Source organism: Bombina bombina, chromosome 11 (genome assembly GCF_027579735.1).
Source record: "Bombina bombina isolate aBomBom1 chromosome 11, aBomBom1.pri, whole genome shotgun sequence".
Classification (NCBI taxonomy): domain Eukaryota; kingdom Metazoa; phylum Chordata; class Amphibia; order Anura; family Bombinatoridae; genus Bombina; species Bombina bombina.
This window is the reverse complement of record NC_069509.1, coordinates 8,430,561-8,455,663: the sequence shown is the minus strand read 5'-3', so window position 1 is coordinate 8,455,663 and position 25,103 is coordinate 8,430,561. Positions and strand designations below refer to the sequence as shown.

Sequence of the window (25,103 nt, the reverse complement as noted above, 5' to 3'; positions counted from 1 at the left end):
TATTATTTCAGTGTTAACAGTATTTTCTCAGTCAAATTCTAGTCCCTAGAATATAACTCGACTGCGCATACATTTATCAGCCTGATACCAGTTGCTACTACTGCATTTAAGGCTGTACTTACATCATACGGTAACAGCAGTATTTTCTTAGTCAATTCCATTCCCAGAAAATAAAGTACCGCACATACCTCATTTGCGGAGGACCCCGCATGCTATTCCCAGTCTGAAGTTACCCCACTCCTCAGAATGTCGAGAACAGCCAGTGGATCTTAGTTACGCCTGCTAAGATCATAGATAAAAAACGCAGGCAGTTTCTTCTTCCAAATACTGCCTGAGATAGAAAAAACAGCACACTCCGGTGCCATTTAAAATAAACTTTTGATTGAAGAATAGTTAATAGTTAAGTAAAAACTCCAGCTCCTCTCGCAACCTCCTCCTTTGTTGAGGGTTGCAAGAGAATGACTGGGTATGACATGTGAGGGGAGGAGCTATATAGCAGCTCTGCTTGGGTGATCCTCTTGCAACTTCCTGTTGGGAAGGAGAATATATCCCATAAGTAATGGATGACCCGTGGACTGAACACACTTAACAAGAGAAAACAAATTCTGACACGTCTCTACCAACCTCCTGGGCAAAAGGCAAAGAATGACTGGGGGATGAGGGGAGGATTATTTAAGCCTTTGGCTGGGGTGTCTTTGCCTCCTACTGGTGGCCACGTTCTTATTTACCAAAAGTAATGAATGCAGCTGTGGACTCTTTCCATTTAAGAAGAAAAGTAAGAGTTCAATTTCAAGACTATAGGACACCTGAACCCAAAAAGTGAAACAAATAGAGTAAAGGTGATGATTAAGACCTCATTAGACTCAGCAAGAATAGCTTAAGTGACCAGTGAAAGCAACGTCACCTGGTAGACAGTTATGATCTTCCCCAGAATCGCCTTTGCCGTCATGGATATCACCTTCCACCTCTCAGCCCTTTGAACAGCAGGAAGAGACAGAAGCCAGTCTACTGTAGCACGACGACGGTGGTCTGGCTCTAGCATGGCAGAGAGAACTTTCAGGAAATCCGGGGGCAAATCTGTACAACCAATGTGGGAGAAACTTTATTAAATCACCATATGGGCAGTCTTTTGATACTATAATACAGCTTCTCACTAAACCCTTATTTCTCCATAACTAGATTTAGCTGCTTCAGTGCTGAGAAGTTTGTCGTCCCCAAAGCAAAGCAGTGAAAACAGGAAGATGCTGCTCTGCTATCTTCAAGCAGCACATATTTTTTTTATTTATTTATGAAGGGATAGGGCAGAACAAGGAGGTCCCCCCATTACCAATAAATATCCTGAATTGATCAGGGCATTGTGATATAAATCCATCATGCTTCAAGTGATGACCCTACAGTGCTCAAATTTAGGACACTGCACTACATATTGGGACATATTGCTTCCCACAAGCAAAAAACTTACTGGACGTAGGTATTTATATCTCTACTATTTGAGCTAGAGTGGTTGCTTCCAAAATGGGTGGTACTGCCCCATAGGGGAGGTGGAATGAACCATCCTAGTGAGCCACCTCAAGGGCAATATATATAAAAAACAAAATGTATGCTTACCTGATAAATTTCTTTCTTTCCGGACATAGAGAGTCCACAACGTCATTCCAAATACTAGTGGGATATTTAACTCCTGGCCAGCAGGAGGAGGCAAAGAGCACCCCAGCAAAGCTGTTGAGTAACTTCCCTTACCCATAACCCTCAGTCATTCAGCCGAAGGAAAATGGAAAAAAACATAAATTTATGTAAGAACTTACCTGATAAATTCATTTCTTTCATATTGGCAAGAGTCCATGAGCTAGTGACGTATGGGATATACAATCCTACCAGGAGGGGCAAAGTTTCCCAAACCTCAAAATGCCTATAAATACACCCCTCACCACACCCACAATTCAGTTTAACCAATAGCCAAGAAGTGGGGTGATAAAGAAAGGAGTAAAAAGCATCAACAAAGAAATTTGGAAATAATTGTGCTTTATACAAAAAATCATAACCACCACAAAAAGGGTGGGCCTCATGGACTCTTGCCAATATGAAAAATTAATTTATCAGGTGAGTTCTTACATAAATTATGTTTTCTTTCATGTAATTGGCAAGAGTCCATGAGCAAGTGACGTATGGGATTGCAATACCCAAGATGTGGAACTCCACGCAAGAGTCACTAGAGAGGGAGGGATACAAATAAAAACAGCCATTTCTCACTGAAAAAATCCACAACCCAAAAGTTAATTCTCATTAAATGAAAAGAAAAAAAACTTAAAACATAAGCCGAAGAATCAAACTGAAACAGCTGCCTGAAGAACTTTTCTACCAAAAACTGCTTCCGAAGAAGCGAATACATCAAAAACGGTAGAATTTAGTAAATGTATGCAAAGAAGACCAAGTTGCTGCTTTGCAAATCTGATCAACTGAAGCTTCATTCTTAAAAAGCCCACGAAGTGGAGACTTATCTAGTAGAATGAACTGTAATTCTCTGAGATGGGGCTTGACCCAACCCCAAAATAAGCTGAATGAAACCAAAGCTTTAACCATGAAGCCAAGGAAACGTCAGAAGCCCTCCGACCTTTCCTAAAACCAGACAAGATAAAAAAATAGACTAGAAGTCTTCCTGAAATCTTTAGTAGCTTCAACATAATATTTCAAAGCTCTTACCACATCCAAAGAATGGAAGGATTTCTCCAAAGAATTCTTAGGAATAGGACACAAGGAAGGGACAACAAATTCTCTATTAATGTTGTTAGAAATCACAACCATAGAAAAGAATTTAAATGAAGTCCACAAAACCGCCTTATCCTGATGAAAAATCAGAAAGGAGATTCACAATAAAGAGTAGATAATTCAGAAACTCTTCTAGCAGAAGAGATGGCCAAAAGGAACAACACTTCCCAAGAAAGTAATTTAATATACAAAGAATGCATAGGCTAAAATGGAGGAGCCTGTAAAGCCCATAAAACCAAATTAAGACTCCAAGGAGGAGAGATTGATTTAATGACAGGCTTGATACAAACCAAAGCCTGTTAAAAACAGTGAATATCAGGAAGCTTCGCAATCTTTCTGTGAAATAATACAGAAAAAGCAAAGATTTGTCCCTACAAGAAACTTGCAGACAAAACCTTATCCAAACCATCCTGAAGAAACTGAAAAAAAAAGAATGCCAAGCGAATTTATGAAAAGAACACCATGAAAATAAGTCTTCCAAACTCGATAATAAATCTTTCTAAAAACAGATTTACAAGCCTATAACATAGTATTAATCACCGAGTCAGAGAAACCTCTATGACTAAGCACTAGGCTTTCAATTCCCATACCTTCAAATTTAATGATTTGAAATCCTGATGGAAAAAAACGGACCTTGAAACAGAAGATCCGACCTAAATGGAAGAGGCCAAGGTTGGCAACTGGATATCCGAACAAGATCCGCATACCAATACCTGTGAGGCCATGCTGGAGCTACCAGCAATACAAATGACTGTTCCATGATGATTTTGGATATCACTCTTGGAAGAAGAAGAACTAGAGGCGGGAAAATATAAGCAGGATGGTAGCACCAAGGAAGTATCAATGCAAACACTGCTTCCACCTGAAGATCCCTGGACAGGTACCTAGGAAGTTTCTTGTTTAGATGAGAAGCCATCAGATCTATTTCTGGAAAACCCCACATCTGAACAATCTGAGAAAACACATCTGGATGGAGAGACCTCTCCCCCAGATGTAAAGTCTGACGGCTGAGATAATCCGCTTCTCAATTGTCTACACCTGGTATATGTACCACAGAAATTAGACAAGAGCTGGATTCCGCCCAAGAAAGTATTCGAGATACTTCTATCATAGCTAGGGGACTGTGAGTCCCACCCTGATAATTGACATATGCCACAGCTGTGATATTGTCCGTCTGAAAACAAATGAACGGCTCTCTCTTCAACAGAGGCCAAGCCTGAAGAGCCCTGAAAATTGCACGGAGTTCCAAAATATGGATTGGCAATCTCGCCTCTTGAGATTTCCAAACCACTTGTGCTGTCAGAGATCCCCAAACAGCTCACCAACCTGAAAAGACTTGCATCTGTTGTGATCACAGTCCAGGATAGACGAACCAAAGAGGCCCCTAGAACTATAAGATGGTGATCTAACCACCAAGTCAGAGGTAGTCAAACACTGGGATTTAATGATATTAATTGTGATATCCTTGTATAATCCCTGCACCATTGATTCAGCATACAAAGCTGGAGAGGTCTCATATAAAGACAAGCAAAGAGAATCACGTCCGATGCTGCAGTCATGAGACCTAAAACTTCCATCAACATAGCTACTGAAGGGAATAATAGAGACTGAAGGTTCCGACAAGCTGAAACCAATTTAAATTGTCTCTTGTCTGTTAGAGACAGAGTCACGGACACTGAATCTATCTTGAAACCTAAAAAGGTGACCCTTGTCTGAGGAATCAAGGAACTTTTTGGTAAATTGATCCTCCAACCATGTCTTTGAAGAAACAACAGTAGTTGATTTGTGTGAGATTCTGCAGAACGTAAAGACTGAGCAAGTACCAAGATATCGTCTAAATAAGGAAACACCGCAACACCCCGCTCTCTGATAACGGAGAATAGGACACCAAGAACCTTTGAAAAGATTCCTAGAGCTGTCGCTAGGCCAAAAAGGAAGAGCAAAAAGGAAATTTATTCTTACCTGATAAATTTGTTTCTTTTACGATACGATGAGTCCACGGATTTCATCCTTACTTGTGGGATATCGCCCTCCTGGTCAGCAGGAGGAGGCAAAGAGCACCACAGCAGAGCTGTATATATAGCTCCTCCCTTCCATCCCACTCCAGTCATTCGACCAAAGTTAGGAAGAGAAAGGAAAAGCCAAGGAGCAGAGGTGACTGAAGTTTAACAAAATTATTGTCCTGTCTTAGAAAAAACAGGGTGGGCCGTGGACTCCTCGTATCGTAAAAGAAACAAATTTATCAGGTAAGAATAAATTTCCTTTTCTTTTACAAGATATGATGAGTCCACGGATTTCATCCTTACTTGTGGGATACAATACCAAAGCTATAGGACACAGATGAAACGAGAAGGACAAGACAGAGAACCTAAACAGACACCACTGCTTGAAGAACTTTCCAACAAAAAAAAAAACCTCAGACGAGGCAAAAGAATCAAATTTGTAAAATTTAGAAAAAGTGTGAAGAGAAGACCAAGTTGCAGCTTTGCAAATCTGTTCAACAGAAGCAACATTTTTGAATGCCTATGAGGAAGCCACATCCCTAGTTAAATGAGCCGTAATTCGATCAGGAGGCTGCTGTCCAGCCAAAAGGAGAGATAGCCGTAGCTTTCTGACCCCTATGTTTCCCAAAAACACAACAAACAGGGAAGACGAGTGATGAAAATTCTCAGTTGTCCGTAAGTAAAACTTCAAGGCACTGACCACGTCCAAATCATGGGACAGTCGCTGCTTCTGAGAAGGACTAGGACACAATGAAGGAACTACAACGTCCTGAGTACAATTTTTATATGAAACAACCTTAGGAAGAAAACAAGGTTCGGTATGGAACACCACCTTATCTGAATGAAAAATAAGATAAGGAGAATCACATTGCAATGTCGAAAGCTCAGATACTCTACGAGCAGAAGAAATAGCAACCAAAAATAAAACTCTCCAAGATAATAACTTAATATCTATGGAATGCATAGGTTCAAACGGAACCCTTAAAGAACTTTTAAGAGCTAAATTCAAACTCCAAGGAGAAGTAATTGGTCTAAATACAGGCCTGATTCTAGTCAGAGCCTGACAAAAAGATTGGACATCTGGAACATCTGCCAGACGCTTGTGTAACAAAATAGATAAAGCAGAAATCTGTCCTTTTAAGGAACTTGCCGACAATTCTTGGAGAAAAGACAAAATCATGGGAATCCTAACCCTACTCCATGAGTAGCCCTTGGATTCGCACCAAGAAAAATATTTACGCCATATCTTATGGAAATTTTTTCTAGTAACAGGCTTACGTGCCTGAATCAAGGAATCTATGACCGAATCAGAAAAAAACCTTGCTTAGACAAAATTAAGCGTTCAATCTCCAAGCAGAAAGCTGCAGAGAAACTAGATTTGTGTGATGTAAGGGCCCCGGAAATAGAAGGACTATCCACAATGGAAGTGTCCACGGTGGGTAAGATGACATGCCCACCAGATCGGCGTACCAAGACCTGCGAGGCCACGCAGGAACGACGAGGATTACCAAAGCCCTCACCTGTTTGACTCAAGCAATCACCTCGGGGAAGGAGAGTAAATAGAGGGAACACAAAAAATAGACTAAAAAACCAAGGCACTGCTAAGGCATCTATCAGCTCGGCCTAGGGATCCCTGAACCCGTATGTCGGAAGCTTGGCATTCCGGCGAGACGCCAAAAGATCCAACTCCGGCCTGCCCCATCTGAGAATCAGGTTGGCAAATACCTCCGGACGAAGTTGCCATTCTCCCGGATAAAATGTCTGTCTGCCCAGAAGATCCGCTTCCCAGTTTTCTACAACTGGGATGTGAATCGCCGAAAGAGAACAAGCGTGAGACTCCGCCCACTGAATTATCTTGACAACTTCTGTCATCGCTAAGGAACTCCTTGTTGTTCCCCGATGATTAATGTAAGCTACAGTCGGAATGTTGTCCGACTGGAATCTGATGAATTTGGCCGAAACCAACTGAGGCCAAGAATGAAGCGCAATGAATCGCTCTCAACTCTAGGACATTGAGGGGAAGTAGAGACTCCGATCAAGACCATACACCCTGGGCCATCAGGGAGTTCCAGACTGCTCCCCATCCTAACAGGCTGGCATCCGTTGTCACTATCAACCATGAGGGTCTGCGGAAGCATGTCCCCTGGGATAAAAGATCCAGTGACAACTACCACAGAAGAGAGTACTCTGTCTCCTGATCTAGAACTATTTGAGGAGACAGATTTGTATAAAACTCCATTCCACTGTCTGAGCATGGTCAGTTGCAGAGGACTGAGATGAAACCGAGCAACCGGAATGATGCACTGAGCCACTGACGGCCGAGGATTGTACTGAAGTGCTCGACATGTGTACAGAAACTTTAATCTTCTAACCTCCATCAAAAAGATTTTCATAGATAGAGAGTCAATTGGAGTTCCCAAGAAGGGAACCCTTGTCTGTGGAACTAGCAAACTCTTTACCAGATTTACCTTCCACCCATGAGTCCTCAGGAAGGATAGAACAAAGTCGGTATGAGACTTTGCCAGTTGATAAAACGACGCCTGGATCCCATAACCAAATTGAGCCCATTAGGACTATCCTCTTGGGGTAGCTAAGTTCACAAAGTGAGTTTCGAAACCACTCCTCCCCTAAGGAATGACGTCCAGCCTCCTAGCTGATATGGCTATGGGAAAATGTAAATAGAGAACGCCCAAGGCACCAATTCCATCTGAAAAGGAAATTCTCAGCAACATGGAGAAAGCGTGAGAACAGTAATTCTTCCAGCAATGCTAAACCCTATGTAAAAACATAGAATGCCTCAAAACCCCGAGTGGAGTGCGAAATGACAGGCAGGGCACTGCATGTGGCTTTAAAATTGCGAGTTGAAATAAAGGTCTGGAAAGCATCCCAACCGACAGGGCCATGGGGGGAATATCCTGCTTGAGAATTGAGTCACAGCCAGTTCTACTGTAGGAGAAATGTGGCCAGCTGTTAACAGACTCCCAAACAGCAATCGCTGAAGAGGGAATAGCTGTTCTTTCAATTCTGAAAATTAACTCTATGCTAGAGTGAGTTTGTCTCATCCTCAGTCCTAAGGTATGAACTAACAAAGAAAAACAGCTGAAAGTCATTAAATACAACACCCACAGAACAAGACGTAACTGTCTCTTTAATTCTTAAAGAAAACTCATGCTTGTGAGAGGTTGTCCCATCCTACGTCACAAAGGATGATTGAACAAACAAAAACAGTCACAATTCCCGTAATAAAATTCATACAGAAAAAAACTAAATTTATGCTTACCTGATAAATTTCTCTCTTGTGGTGTATCCAGTCCACGGGTTCATCCATTACTTGTGGGATATTCTCCTTCCCAACAGGAAGCTGCAAGAGGATAACCCACAGCAGAGCTGTCTATATAGCTCCTCCCCTAACTGCCACCTCCCAGTCATTCGACCGAAGACAAGCAAGAGAAAGGAGAAACTATAGGGTGCAGTGGTGACTGTAGTTAAAAAATAAAAAACACCTGCTTTAAAGGGCGGGCCGTGGACTGGATACACCACAAGAGAAAGAAATTTATCAGGTAAGCATAAATGTTGTTTTCTCTTGTAAGGTGTATCCAGTCCACGGGTTCATCCATTACTTGTGGGATACCAATACCAAAGCTTTAGGACACGGATGAAGGGAGGGACAAGGCAGGAACTTAAACGGAAGGCACCACTGCCTGCAAGATCTTTCTCCCAAAAATAGCCTCTGAGGAAGCAAAAGTATCAAATTTGTAGAATTTAGAAAAAGTATGAAGCGAAGACCAAGTCGCCGCCTTACAAATCTGTTCAACAGAGGCCTCATTTTTAAAAGCCCATGTGGAAGCTACCGCTCTAGTGGAATGAGCTGTAATTCTTTCAGGAGGCTGCTGGCCAGCAGTCTCATAAGATAAACGGATTATACTTCTCAGCCAAAAAGAAAGAGAAGATGCCGAAGCCTTTTGGCCTCTCCTCTGTCCAGAGTAGACAACAAACAATGCAGATGTTTGACGAAAATCCTTAGTAGCTTGTAAATAAAACTTTAAAGCACGAACCACGTCAAGATTGTGTAATAGACGTTCCTTCTATGAAGAAGGATTAGGACACAGTGACGGAACTACAATCTTCTGATTGATATTCTTATTAGATACCACCTTAGGAAGAAATCCAGGTTTGGTACGCAACACTACCTTATCTGTATGGAATATCAGATAAGGGGAATCACACTGTAAGGCAGATAACTCTGAAACTCTTCGAGCCGAAGACATAGCTACCAAAAACAGAACTTTCCAAGATAAAAGCTTGATATCTATGGAATGCAGAGGTTCAAACGGAACCCCTTGAAGAACTTTAAGAACTAAATTTAAACTCCATGGCGGAGCAACAGGTTTAAACACAGTCTTGATTCTAACTAAAGCCTGACAAAACGCCTGAACGTCTGGAACCTCAGCCAGATGTTTGTGCAAAAGAATAGACAGAGCAGAAATCTGTCCCTTTAAGGAACTAGCTGACAATCCCTTCTCCAATCCTTCTTGGAGAAAGGATAATATCCTAGGAATCCTGACTTTACTCCATGAGCAACCCTTGGATTCACACCAATGAAGATATTTACACCATATCTTATGATAGATTTTCCTGGTGACAGGCTTTCTAGCCTGAATTAAGGTATCAATGACCAACTCGGAGAAACCACGTTTTGATAAAATCAAGCGTTCAATCTCCAAGCAGTCAGCCACAGAGAAATTAGATTTGGATGTTTGAATGGACCTTGGAGTAGAAGGTCCTGCCTCAGCGGCAGAGTCCATGGTGGAAGGGACGACATGTCCACCAGATCTGCATACCAAATCCTGCGTGGCCACGCAGGTGCTATCAAAATCACTGAAGCTCTCTCCTGCTTGATCTTGGCAATCAGACAAGGGAGGAGAGGAAATGGTGGGAACACATAATTCAGGCTGAAGGACCAGGGCACTGCCTGGGGATCCCTTGACCTGGACCCGTAACAGGGAAGCTTGGCGTTCTGACGAGACGCCATCAGATCCTCTTCTGGTTTGCCCCATAGCTGAATCAGCTGGGCAAATACCTCCGGATGGAGCTCCTACTCCCCCGGATGAAAAGTCTGCCGACTTAGAAAATCCGCCTCCCAGTTCTCTACTCCTGGGATATGGATAGCTGAGAGATGGCAAGAGTGAACCTCTGCCCATAGAATTATCTTTGAAACCTCCAACATTGCCAGGGGGCTTCTTGTCCCCCCCGATGGTTGATATAGGCTACAGTCGTGATATTGTCCGACTGAAATCTGATGAACCTGACCGCAGCTAGTTGAGGCCAAGCCTGAAGAGCATTGAATATCGCTCTCAGTTCCAGAATGTTTATCAGAAGGAGGGCTTCCTCCTGAGTCCACGAACCCTGAGCCTTCAGGGAGTTCCAGACTGCGCCCCAGCCCAGAAGGCTGGCATCTGTCGTCACTATAGTCCACTCTGGCCTGCGGAAACTCATTCCCCTGGACAGATGGACCCGAGAGAACCACCCGAGAAGAGAATCCCTGGTCTCTTGATCCAGATTTAGCAGAGGGGACAGATCTGTGTAATCCCCATTCCACTGATTGAGCATGCAAAGTTGCAGTGGTCTGAGATGTAGGCGGGCAAACGGAACTATGTCCATTGCCGCTACCATTAGGCGGATTACTTCCATACACTGAGCCACTGACGGCCGAGAAGTAGAATGAAGAGCACGGCAGGAAATTAGAAGCTTTGATAACCTGACCTCTGTCAGAAAAAAATTAATTTCTACTGAATCTATCAGTGTTCCTAGGAAGGAAACTCTTGTGAGAGGGGAGAGAGAACTCTTTTCTTTGTTCACCTTCCACCCGTGAGACCTCAGAAAAGCCAGAACAATGTCCGTATGGGACTTGGCGATTTGAAAAGTCGACGCCTGTATCAGAATGTCGTCTAGGTAAGGAGCCACCGCTATGCCCCGTGGCCTTAGAACCGCCAGTAGGGACCCTAGAACCTTCGTAAAGATTCTTGGTGCTGTGGCTAACCCGAAGGGAAGAGCCACAAACCGGTAATGCCTGTCTAAGAAGGCGAACCTTAGGAACTGATGATGATCTCTGTGAATCGGAATGTGGAGATAAGCATCCTTTAAGTCCACGGTAGTCATATATTGACCCTCCTGGATCATAGGGAGGATGGTTCGGATAGTCTCCATCTTGAAGGATGGGACCCTGAGAAATTTGTTTAGGATCTTGAGATCCAAGATTGGTCTGAAAGTTCCCTCTTTTTTGGGAACTATAAACAGATTTGAATAGAAGCCATGCCCCTGTTCCTCCCTTGGAACTGGGTGGATCACTCCCATAACCAGCAGGTCTTGAACACAACGTAAGAATGCCTCTCTCTTTATCTGGTTTACAAATAATTGTGAGAGATGAAATCTCCCCTTTGGAGATGAAGCTTTGAAGTCCAGAAGATATCCCTGGGAAACAATCTCTAATGCCCAGGGATCCTGGACGTCTCTTGCCCAAGCCTGGGCGAAGAGAGAGAGCCTGCCCCCCACTAGATCCGGTCCCGGATCGGGGGCTACTCCTTCATGCTGTCTTAGAGGCAGCCGCAGGTTTCTTGGCCTGCTTCCCCTTATTCCAAGCCTGTTTAGGTCTCCAGACTGGTTTGGACTGGGCGAAATTTTCCTCTTGTTTTGCATTAGAGGAAACTGAAGCTGCACCACTCTTGAAGTTTCGAAAGGAACGAAAATTATTCTGTTTGGTCCTTAACTTATTGGACCTATCCTGCGGAAGGGCGTGACCTTTTCCTCCAGTAATATCAGAAATGATCTCCTTCAGACCGGCCCCGAATAGGGTCTGTCCCTTGAAGGGGATATTAAGAAGCTTAGACTTTGAAGTAACGTCTGCTGACCACGACTTAAGCCGTAGCGCCCTACGCGCCAAAATGGCAAAACCTGAATTCTTAGCCGTTAGCTTGGCTAAATGAAAAATGGCGTCAGAAATAAAGGAGTTAGCTAACTTAAGAGCTTTAATCCTGTCTAGAATATCGTCTAACGGGGTCTCCACCTGTAGAGCCTCCTCAAGAGACTCAAACCAAAAAGCCGCTGCAGCAGTAACTGGGGCAATGCATGCAAGAGGCTGGAGAATAAAAACTTGATGTATAAAGATTTTCTTAAGGAGACCCTCCAATTTTTTATCCATAGGATCTAGGAAAGCACAACTGTCCTCGACGGGGATAGTTGTACGCTTAGCTAGGGTGGAGACTGCTCCCTCCACCTTAGGAACCGTCTGCCACGAGTCCCGTATGGTGGCATCTATGGGAAACATCTTTTTAAAAGCAGGAGGGGGAGAGAACGGCACACCTGGTCTATCCCATTCCTTAGTAATAATTTCCGAAAACCTCTTAGGGACTGGAAAAACATCGGTGTAAACAGGTACTGCAAAGTATTTGTCCATTTTACACAATTTCTCTGGAACCACAATGGGGTCACAGTCATCCAGAGTCGCTAAAACCTCCCTAAGCAATAAGCGGAGGTGTTCAAGCTTAAATTAAACGCTGTCATCTCAGAATCAGACTGAAGTAAGCCTTCCCTGAGTCTGAAATGTCACCCACAGATAGAAGCTCACCTGCCTCGGCTTCTGAGCATTGTGAGGGTATATCAGACACAGGCAATAAAGCGTCAGAAAGCTCTGTATTAATTCTAGCCCCAGAGCTGTCTCGCTTTCCTTGTAGCCCTGGCAGTTTGGAGAATACCTCTGTGAGGGTAGCATTCATAACTACCGCCATGTCCTGTAAGGTAAAAGAATTAGACGCGCTAGATGTACTTGGCGTCACTTGATCGGGAGTTATAGGTTCTGACACATGGGGAGAGTTAGATGGCATAATCTCCCTCTTTTTAGTCAGAGAATCCCCTGGAGATAAATCTTTAAGCTCCATAATATGGTCTTTATAGTTTATAGAAATTTCAGTACATTTGGTACACATTCTAAGAGGGGGTTCCACAATGGCTTCCAAACATATTGAACAAGGAGTTTCCTCTATATCAGACATGTTTAACAGACTAGTAATGAGACAAGCAAGCTTGGAAAACACTTTAATAAAGGTGAAACAGCAATTAAACAAAAACGTTACTGTGCCTTTAAAAGAAAAAAACTAGCACTTAAACTGCAAAACAGTGAAAAAATACAGTAAAATCTTTGAAATTTTTACAGTATGTGTAAGGGACTAAAGCAACATTGCACCCACTTGCAAATGGATGATTAACCCCTTAGGCCCCAAACCGGATTGAAAAACGTTAAAAATCAATTGAGCACCATGCCACAGCTCTGCGGAGGCTCCTACCTGCCCTTAAATACGATTTTGTGCAGAAATAACCCCATTGAAATGGTTCTCAGATGGCAGAGGACTCTTCTAGGGAAGCTGAATGTCTCAGTCTGTATTAAAACTGCACAGTTAGAGTGCTAAAATAGGCCCCTCCCACCATGTACTGGATGTCAGAGGGGCCTTAAGAAAATACTCCTGGGAGTATCTGACTAGCCATGTGGAAACTAGGCCCCAAATAAAGACTTATCTCCCTCAGAGAAAAAACGTCCTATTTATGAAATCATGTAAACGTTTTGTCACTAAGCAATATGAATATTAACATGAGTATTACCCTGTTATGTAAGCATGATCCCAGTCGCTGTTAAATCACTGCATCAGGCTTACCTCAAATACACAAGGCTCTGTCAGCATTTTCTAGAACTTATTCCTCTCTCTAGAAATAAAAATACTGAACATAACTCAAAGCAGGTAATCTGCAGTCCGTTCCCCCCAACTGAAGCTTTCCCATATTCATCAGTTATGTGTGAGAACAGCAATTGACCTTAGTTACAAACCGCTAAGATCATCAAATCTCCAGGCAGAATTCTTCTTCTAATTTCTGCCTGAGAGAAAAACAGTACAACGCCGGTACCGTTTAAAAATAACAAACTCTTGATTGAAGGTAAAACTACACTAAGTCACCACATATCTCTTGATACTTCCTTTCTTGTCGAGAGTTGCAAGAGAATGACTGGGGGTGGCAGTTAGGGGAGGAGCTATATAGACAGCTCCGCTGTGGGTGTCCTCTTGCAACTTCCTGTTGGGAAGGAGAATATCCCACAAGTAATGGATGAACCCGTGGACTGGATACACCTTACAAGAGAAATGTTACTGTCTCTTTAAATTTTAAAAGAATGGTTTATTTCTGTCGTGCATAAACCAGCCAAAAACAAACATACATTGCTGCAAACAGACATTGCTATGAAAAGCAAAAGTATTCAAAAAACACAGGCGCTAAACAGCTTAAAATAGAAAAATTATATATAATAGCTTATGAGCATATAACGCCAAATATATGTGCAAAAAATGACACCTGGTGCAAATTGGATCAACCAAAAAAGTGCTGGTGACAATAGAATATAAAATATATAAATTTAATTACATAAGTGAAACAAATAAAATAAAGTATATTTTGCAAACAAAATAGCGCTGATCAGGCGCAATATTGAAGTGTAGTATACAAATAGCGACAATGTGATAAAATGTACAATACAAATGTAACAATTTGAAGAGTGTAATTGATTCCCAAATATGCTTCGCTGTGATGGTTCTTGAATTAGCCCAGATTTTGAAAGAGGATTTTGAAGGAGGATTTTGATCTTCAATAAGAGCTGGAACGAGATGAGGAAGACCAATAAAATGACAGAAAAGGCAACAATATAAGGTTTTCACTTTTACTTACACCGGAGATCGGTGGTTGAATCCTATATGTTCCTCTCAGTAGCGTGGAACTCCAAACCGCAGGATGCAGAAAGAATCAACCCAGCAAAGAAGAATGCAAACACCTTTACACAGGTAACTGGGACACTGCACCTACGGAGGCCGGAGAGGGACAAAAACAGAACAGAGCAGAGCAACGCGTTTCAACCCGTACACAGGGTCTTTTTCAAGCTCCCAACAATAGGTAAGTATGCTATATATAGCCGATACAATTGGACTATTGGTTAATTTACTTCAGTGGGCGTATATATTCGGAAATCTTTTACCAACCATCTTATTCATATATCACAGTTGACTCAATGCTGTAACGTGTGTTTAAAAAACAACCTCATGAACATATATGCACCTTTCTATAAAAATGCACAATTCTGGTTATATCCAATCCGCATCAAGGGCTCATATAAAAAAGCGCATCATGCTCAATGTAAATATTTCTATTGCCAGAAGCTGGGTACTGCATTGAGAAATCGCCAGAACAGGCACAAAATAAAATAATATAATAAAATATATGTACAGAGAATATATAAAAATATGTGGAATATATAAAAATAGAGACATAATATAATTTCATTGGATTTAGAAATGTATAAATAAAAATATACAAAAATATATTCATGATGATGGGAAAGATAAATTTAGAGGGGGAACAGCAGATAACTCTAGAAAGATGTGAAATACATTTAAAAAGTACATATATATATATATATATATATATATATATATATATATATATATATATATATATATATATATATATATATATAAAATAGGAGGTCAGTCGTCTAAGAAGCAGCCAATATCAAAATCGACATTCAGACCTAGGGGTTGTAAAGTTTTTAGGTCAAAGATCCATTTGCTTTCTCTTTTTAGAAGATCATTAATTATATTTCCTCCTCTCCATTTCTTTTTAACTTTCTCTATTCCTAAAAAAGAGAAATGGCTTAAATTCCCATTATTACAAATGCCAAAGTGTTTAGCAATAGGTAGATCTTTATTTCTTTTTAGTGTGAAATTTTCAATAGACCACATATGTTCCCTAATGCGCGTGCGTAGGGGTCTGGAGGTCTCACCTGTATATTGCAAACCACATTTGCACTGGATGATGTAAATAATATTACTATCCGAGCATCTAATAAGATCTTTTATCTTGTATGATTTTCCTGTTACATTTGATTTAAATTCTCTACATTTACTTGAGTGCTCGCAAGACTTACAGGTTAGACAAGGATAGAAACCAAAAAGACTATTACCTTTTATGTCAAGTTGGTTAACACTATTTACAGAATTCTTTGTACTATGTGTGGGTGCCAAAATGGTCTTAAGGTTTTTAGCTTTTTTATACACTACTTGTGGTCTTGATGGAAGAGCAGGGCCTAATATTTCATCATTTTTCAGTAGCTTCCAGTGCTTATTCAGAATTTTCTCTAGCAGATTTTTATTATGGCTGTAATTTGTAATAAACGGAATAAATGTCTGTTCATTCCCCTCTCTAACCTTATTGGTAGTGTATGTAGTTTGTTTACGTTTGGGGATTAGTAAGGAATTTCTATCAACTACTCGGACCTCATTAAGAGTTTTATCTATATCACTTTCCTTATATCCTCTCTCTATAAATTTTTGTTTGACCAAACCTGACTGGTTTTCAAAATCTGTCAGGTTTGTGCAGTTTTTGCGAATACGCAAAAACTGCCCTTTGGGGATATTGTCCAACCACTTTTTGTGATGGCAACTTGTGTAATGTATGTAGCTATTAGCATCAACCTTTTTGAAAAAGGTTCTGGCATTTAATTCATTGTCTTTAACAAAAATTTCCAAGTCAAGAAAGTTAATAATGGTTTTGTCACGTATATGAGTAAATTTAAGATTAATATCATTGGTATTCATGTCTTCAATAAATCTATCTAATGATAGACAATCTCCTCGCCAAATAATTAAAATATCGTCGATATATCTTTTGAAGGACACCAGGCCTGCCCCAAGTGGGTAATTGGGTAAAAATTGGTGTTCCCAATATCCCATAAATAGATTGGCATAACTTGGGGCAAACCTGGTGCCCATCGCTGTACCTCTCTCCTGATTATAAAAGTGTCCTTCATAGAAAAAGAAATTATGTGTCAAAATGAACTCAATAGCTTCTAAAATAAATGTCTTTTGTTCATAATTCATAGATATATCTTGTTCTAAATAAAAATTAATAGCTTTTAATCCATCTTTATGATTAATACACGTATATAGAGATGCAACATCACAGGATGCCAGCAGATAATCATCCTGCCATGATACACCCCAAATAAGATTCAATACATCTGCTGAGTCCTTTAAAAAAGATGGAAGTAGTTTTACGTACTTTACATATAGGATTCAACCACCGATCTCGGGTGTAAGTAAAAGTGAAAACCTTATATTGTTGCCTTTTCTGTCGTTTTATTGGTCTTCCTCATCTCGTTCCAGCTCTTATTGAAGATCAAAATCCTCCTTCAAAATCTGGGCTAATTCAAGAACCATCACAGCGAAGCATAGTTGGGAATCAATTACACTCTTCAAATTGTTACATTTGTATTGTACATTTTATCACATTGTCGCTATTTGTATACTACACTTCAATATTGCGCCTGATCAGCGCTATTTTGTTTGCAAAATATACTTTATTTTATTTGTTTCACTTATGTAATTAAATTTATATATTTTATATTCTATTGTCGCCAGCACTTTTTTGGTTGATCCAATTTGCACCAGGTGTCATTTTTTGCACATATATTTGGCGTTATATGCTCATAAGCTATTATATATAATTTTTCTATTTTAAGCTGTTTAGCGCCTGTGTTTTTTGAATACTATGGTTTCTTCTTAGAATCCATATTATTCTTTTCATCTCACTTTATCAATAGAGGTTGGGAGTTTCCTCTTAATCACCACAGGCTTAATAGGTCTCTTTTATGCGCAGTTAACACTTTACCCTTATTTTTTCACTATCACTTACTCTCACCTTTTAGGTTTCACTGCTGCAGATACCATGACTGATTCCAATCTACTAAAATACAGGGAGGATATCTATAAAGGTATTTATGATATTTTTTCTGGGGGACAGCCGGTAACCCTTGAAAACTCTGGTGGTTTATTCAAACTTATGAAAGAATTAGAGGACAAACTTTTATCTGAATTAAAACATAGAATTGAGTTTATTTTCATTGAAAAATATATAGAACAAAAAAAGAGTACCACGTGGTCTTAGAATCAAGAAAGAATGTGCTTTTAAAATAGATGATATTCATTTTAAAAAAAAGTGGAATGATATTTTAGAAGAAGCTTCTTTTAATTTACTTAGTCTAATCAAAGACCATAGAAATGGAATGCTGACTAAATTAGAACAAGAAATCAAAGATTTAGAAGTCCAGTTAAAAATTTATGAAAATAGCACAGAATATATTGAATTAGAAAGAGATATTAAGAAAACTATCAATAACACTAAAGAAGATATCCTTAAAGTAAAAGTTAAAAAATTTGAAAGAGATAGAGAAGACTATCTCTCTCACATCAAAAACCCAAATTGGGATAATTCTATCTCAAATAGATGGAGAAGTGATTTGAAAACATCAAATGATGAAAATACAAGAGATATTTCAAATACACATATGTTACAAACACCCAGGGGAAACAATAGATACCAGGGGAGTTTTTACACAAATAGGTCCCATACTAACAATTATACTAATAGAGAAAGAGATAGAGAATATTATTCCAGACCAGTCCCAAGACAATTAGGAAAAGACAAAAATAGTTATTTTCAAAATACCAATAGAAGACAGGCCTTGGATAATAAGCATGATCTAGACCACTTTAGAACTCGAGATAAGTCAGATTCACATAATCAACATGCAACTATAGATGAAACGTATCTAAATACCTCCAATGGCCATGCACAATCTCACCCTTTTTCTAGAAGATCAAATGTTCAGCATATTGAACATAGAAACTCTAATGCTTCAAACAGAAATTATTAACATGCACATCAATCTAATAGACATTCAGATTATGATTTAAGATTGTCAAATAGATTTTCTCCATTATCTAATCATGTGGACACTGACTATAGAAAATCTGATTCTTATAACGGATCCCCACAATTTTTGGGGAACCGTTTTTTAGGCCATGGCTCAAATTTTCAACCAAGCCCCCTACCACAAAGAATGGTACGAAAAAGAAGAGCTTCAGAAAGCGAGGCAACAGGGGAGGACATAGGCGAAACAAAAAAGTCAAGGGTTTAACTAGTATAGAAATTAAAAAGAGTCCAAATATAGGTATTTTTAACCTTAGTAAAGAAACCCTAAGTGAAAAACATGAGGAAATTCTAAGTAAAGGATTATCTTTTGCTCCAACAAGTAGTCTAAATAGATTCAACACGTATGTGGATGCTCACAAATTTGTACAAAAATTAACTATAAAAAAATGGTTTATGAAATCTAGTGTAGAGAAAGCAGCCTCTAACTGTTTGACACCTGACAAATTTATTCATACCAATCTAAAAGAAAAGTCCAAATTTTATCCAAAAAATGAAAAGGGACCGATTATTGAATCTTTTGAAAAACTGATACTCAGGGATATTGAGAATCTATCTGAAAAACACTTAAAAATGCTTATAATAATACAACTAAAAAACAACTAGAAGCAATCAAAGAACTGGAGGATAATAAAAATATCACGATTAAGCCCGCCGACAAGGGCGGCGTGATTGTGGTTATGGATAGTTGCAATTATCAGAAAATGTGTAATGATATAGTCACAGATGAATTGACTTATAAAAAACTACAGTTTGATCCTACAGAGAAATATAAATTAAGTTTAACATCTATTCTCAATAAGGCCAAAGAGGAAGGAATTCTAAATGCAAAAGAACGTGAATACCTTCTGCCTAAGTATCCAAGAATTTCTCTGCTATATTGCCTGCCCAAAATACATAAAAGTATGATAGATCCCCCAGGCAGGCCAATCATTTCAGGCTTAGGTTCTTTGACAACCAATTTATCTGAATATTTAGATGTCTTTTTGCAAAAGTACGTAAAACTACTTCCATCTTTTTTAAAGGACTCAGCAGATGTATTGAATCTTATTGGGGGTGTATCATGGCAGGATGATTATCTGCTGGCATCCTGTGATGTTGCATCTCTATATACGTGTATTAATCATAAAGATGGATTAAAAGCTATTAATTTTTATTTAGAACAAGATATATCTATGAATTATGAACAAAAGACATTTATTATAGAAGCTATTGAGTTCATTTTGACACATAATTTCTTTTTCTATGAAGGACACTTTTATAATCAGGAGAGAGGTACAGCGATGGGCACCAGGTTTGCCCCAAGTTATGCCAATCTATTTATGGGATATTGGGAACACCAATTTTTACCCAATTACCCACTTGGGGCAGGCCTGGTGTCCTTCAAAAGATATATCGACGATATTTTAATTATTTGGCGAGGAGATTGTCTATCATTAGATAGATTTATTGAAGACATGAATACCAATGATTTTAATCTTAAATTTACTCATATACGTGACAAAACCATTATTAACTTTCTTGACTTGGAAATTTTTGTTAAAGACAATGAATTAAATGCCAGAACCTTTTTCAAAAAGGTTGATGCTAATAGCTACATACATTACACAAGTTGCCATCACAAAAAGTGGTTGGACAATATCCCCAAAGGGCAGTTTTTGCGTATTCGCAAAAACTGCACAAACCTGACAGATTTTGAAAACCAGTCAGGTTTGGTCAAACAAAAATTTATAGAGAGAGGATATAAGGAAAGTGATATAGATAAAACTCTTAATGAGGTCCGAGTAGTTGATAGAAATTCCTTACTAATCTCCAAACGTAAACAAACTACATACACTACCAATAAGGTTAGAGAGGGGAATGAACAGACATTTATTCCGTTTATTACAAATTACAGCCATAATAAAAATCTGCTAGAGAAAATTCAGAATAAGCACTGGAAGCTACTGAAAAATGATGAAATATTAGGCCCTGCTCTTCCATCAAGACCACAAGTAGTGTATAAAAAAGCTAAAAACCTTAAGACCATTTTGGCACCCACACATAGTACAAAGAATTCTGTAAATAGTGTTAACCAACTTGACATAAAAGGTAATAGTCTTTTTGGTTTCTATCCTTGTCTAACCTGTAAGTCTTGCGAGCACTCAAGTAAATGTAGAGAATTTAAATCAAATGTAACAGGAAAATCATACAAGATAAAAGATCTTATTAGATGCTCGGATAGTAATATTATTTACATCATCCAGTGCAAATGTGGTTTGCAATATACAGGTGAGACCTCCAGACCCCTACGCACGCGCATTAGGGAACATATGTGGTCTATTGAAAATTTCATACTAAAAAGAAATAAAGATCTACCTATTGCTAAACACTTTGGCATTTGTAATAATGGAAATTTAAGCCATTTCTCTTTTTTAGGAATAGAGAAAGTTAAAAAGAAATGGAGAGGAGGAAATATAATTAATGATCTTCTAAAAAGAGAAAGCAAATGGATCTTTGACCTAAAAACTTTACAACCCCTAGGTCTGAATGTCGATTTTGATATTGGCTGCTTCTTAGACGACTGACCTCCTATTATATATATATATATATATATATATATATATATAAATGTACTTTTTAAATGTATTTCACATCTTTCTAGGGTTATCTGCTGTTCCCCCTCTAAATTTATCTTTCCCATCATCATGAATATATTTTTGTATATTTTTATTTATACATTTCTAAATCCAATGAAATTATATTATGTCTCTATTTTTATATATTCCACATATTTTTATATATTCTCTGTACATATATTTTATTATATTATTTTATTTTGTGCCTGTTCTGGCGATTTCTCAATGCAGTACCCAGCTTCTGGCAATAGAAATATTTACATTGAGCATGATGCGCTTTTTTATATGATCCCTTGATGCGGATTGGATATAACCAGAATTGTGCATTTTTATAGAAAGGTGCATATATGTACATGAGGTTGTTTTTTAAACACACGTTACAGCATTGAGTCAACTGTGATATATGAATAAGATGGTTGGTAAAAGATTTCCGAATATATACGCCCACTGAAGTAAATTAACCAATAGTCCAATTGTATCGGCTATATATAGCATACTTACCTATTGTTGGGAGCTTGAAAAAGACCCTGTGTACGGGTTGAAACGCGTTGCTCTGCTCTGTTCTGTTTTTGTCCCTCTCCGGCCTCCGTAGGTGCAGTGTCCCAGTTACCTGTGTAAAGGTGTTTGCATTCTTCTTTGCTGGGTTGATTCTTTGTGCATCCTGCGGTTTGGAGTTCCACGCTACTGAGAGGAACATATAGGATTCAACCACCGATCTCCGGTGTAAGTAAAAGTGAAAACCTTATATTGTTGCCTTTTCTGTCGTTTTATTGGTCTTCCTCATCTCGTTCCAGCTCTTATTGAAGAACAAAATCCTCCTTCAAAATCCTCTTTCAAAATCTGGGCTAATTCAAGAACCATCACAGCGAAGCATATTTGGGAATCAATTACACTCTTCAAATTGTTACATTTGTATTGTACATTTTATCACATTGTCGCTATTTGTATACTACACTTCAATATTGCGCCTGATCAGCGCTATTTTGTTTGCAAAATATACTTTATTTTATTTGTTTCACTTATGTAATTAAATTTATATATTTTATATTCTATTGTCGCCAGCACTTTTTTGGTTGATCCAATTTGCACCAGGTGTCATTTTTTGCACATATATTTGGCGTTATATGCTCATAAGCTATTATATATAATTTTTCTATTTTAAGCTGTTTAGCGCCTGTGTTTTTTGAATACTATGGTTTCTTCTTAGAATCCATATTATTCTTTTCATCTCACTTTATCAATAGAGGTTGGGAGTTTCCTCTTAATCACCACAGGCTTAATAGGTCTCTTTTATGCGCAGTTAACCCTTTACCCTTATTTTTTCACTATGAAAAGCAAAAGCAAGTCTTAGCTAGGAACCGCAGAGCACTGCCTGTGGGTTATAAAGTAGTTTGGGCACCACATGTAGAAGAACCATTGAGAATAGTAACTCTTGTAGCAATGTTTTCTACCTTGTGACATAACTACAAGTGGAGTGTGAAGGAAATGCAGATAGTGCATATGGGCATAAAATTTCAGGGAACACCGATAGGAGAACCTTGTGGCATAACTGGACTATTGGTATACATTCTTCACATAAAAAACTTTACTGTTCCTTTAAATGTGAAAAATAACGCTATACTTGAGTGCTCGTTTCATCCTAAATCACAAAAGAGGAATAAACAAAGAACAGCTGAAAATCATTTAATAAAATGTACACAGAATAAACGTTACAGTTCCTTTAAATCTTTAAAGGAACTCCATATGTTGTATGCTGTTGTTTTCATCCTACGTCATCAAAGGATGAATTTAACAAATAAATATGTACACATGAAAACATGTTACTGACTCTTAAATCAAAACGTAACCATTTATTGTAAAAAAGGAAACTTTTCTCTGTTCCTTATAACGTGCGCATGTAAATAGTCAAACAGTCTAAGGGAACAATTTAGCCTTATCCCTCAGCCTTAGGCTGCTGAGGTGCCTGCCGGAATCGACAAACTAACTCCTCCGGAACTGCACCGCAACCAGGAAGACAGACACCGGTCCTAATTACGCCAAATATATTGACAACGCGTAATAGGACCAGTGACTGCACAACTTCCTCTTGTGAAGTGTAAATTAAAATACTCCGGAAGAGAAGGGGAAAAAAAAGGCGCGCAATGCAAACGCCGCCTCCCAGTCGGCATGATGTTTATGGCCGCTGGGAGAAGTTTGCGAATGTAAAATCCAATGTGCAATAAAAATAATCTCTACTCTCTCCGGAAGAAAACCAAATAAATAAATAAATAAATAAATAAAGCAGTCCTCTCCCGGTCGGCATGATTGTTATGTAACAGCCGGGAGATGTGACACTGCAATTCATTAACGTGTCCCTCCTGACTGAAAAAGGAGAATAACAACAATAAGCACAGTAAAAGCAAAGCCCAATTACACTCGCAGAGAGCGATGTCAGAACAGTCATCTCCCGGGCAGTATGTCCGACTATGCAACCACCGGGAGATGAGTGACAATAGATTGTCCTGCGTGCAGCTGTCAACTATAATCTCCTAAATAAAGAGGAGAAATTATACCTGAATAAAATATAAAGTGCCCATAACTTACCAAGGGCTTCCTTATATATCCCATATACAACGTGAGTGGCCATTAATACTTCTGAGTTTTCTCTTCTTTTAACCCCAGAATAAAAATCGGCACTTACCTCACATCCTGCCCGACAGCAAAGGCAGCTCCCAGGTGTGTGAAGTCCCATTCCTTCACATGGACCTGTGAATTAAAAGAAAAACACTGACAAATATCCCTCAGATTTTTCTAGGTTAGGGCAGCAACAGTATATGGGAGGCGCAGTGAGAATTATGTCCCACAAGTTCCCATTGCCTTAAAGCCACCAAATGCTTCTCTTTGTACTGAAGAGACTGATCTGGTCTAGGCAACACCCTATAGCAAAATAGCACACTTTGGTACCATTTTTTAAAAATAATAAACTCTTGATTGAAGAATCTAAACTAACACCTCACTTTACCTCTTCCTATCACTAACACATGCAAAGAGAATGACTGGAGTGGGAGGGAAGGGAGGAGCTATATATACAGCTCTGCTGTGGTGCTCTTTGCCTCCTCCTGCTGACCAGGAGGCGATATCCCACAAGTAAGGATGAAATCCGTGGACTCATCGTATCTTGTAAAAGAAAAATTGGTAATGCTTGTCTAAAAAAACATAATTTATGCTTACCTGATAAATTCCTTTCTCCTGTAGTGTAGTCAGTCCACGGGTCATCATTACTTATGGGATATTAACTCCTCCCCAACAGGAAGTGCAAGAGGATCACCCAAGCAGAGCTGCTATATAGCTCCTCCCCTCTACGTCACACCCAGTCATTCGACCAGGAACCAAACGAGAAAGGAGAAACTATAGGGTGCAGTGGTGACTGGAGTATAATTAAAAAATTTAGACCTGCCTTAAAAAACAGGGCGGGCCGTGGACTGACTACACTACAGGAGAAAGGAATTTATCAGGTAAGCATAAATTATGTTTTCTCCTGTTAAGTGTAGTCAGTCCACGGGTCATCATTACTTATGGGATACCAATACCAAAGCTAAGTACACGGATGACGGGAGGGACAGGCAGGATCTCTATACGGAAGGAACCACTGCCTGAAGAACCTTTCTCCCAAAAACAGCCTCCGAAGAAGCAAAAGTGTCAAATTTGTAAAATTTCGAAAAAGTATGAAGAGAAGACCAAGTTGCAGCCTTGCAAATCTGTTCAACAGAGGCCTCGTTCTTAAAGGCAAAAGTGGAAGCCACAGCTCTAGTAGAATGAGCTGTAATCCTTTCAGGAGGTTGCTGTCCAGCAGTCTCATAGGCTAAACGTATTATGCTAC

At 39.3% G+C, this 25,103-nt stretch overlaps 1 protein-coding gene across 1 annotated transcript in view; it reads right to left on the bottom strand.

The window, feature by feature from the left end:
- The window catches only part of PKMYT1 (protein kinase, membrane associated tyrosine/threonine 1), a 285,504-nt gene that overhangs the window by 125,206 nt on the left and 135,195 nt on the right, over positions 1 to 25,103 (bottom strand). Inside the window, exon 4 of the mRNA XM_053694811.1 lies at positions 905 to 1,077. Coding sequence (XP_053550786.1) covers positions 905 to 1,077 — 173 coding nt within the window. The remainder of the gene's footprint in view (positions 1 to 904; positions 1,078 to 25,103) is intronic.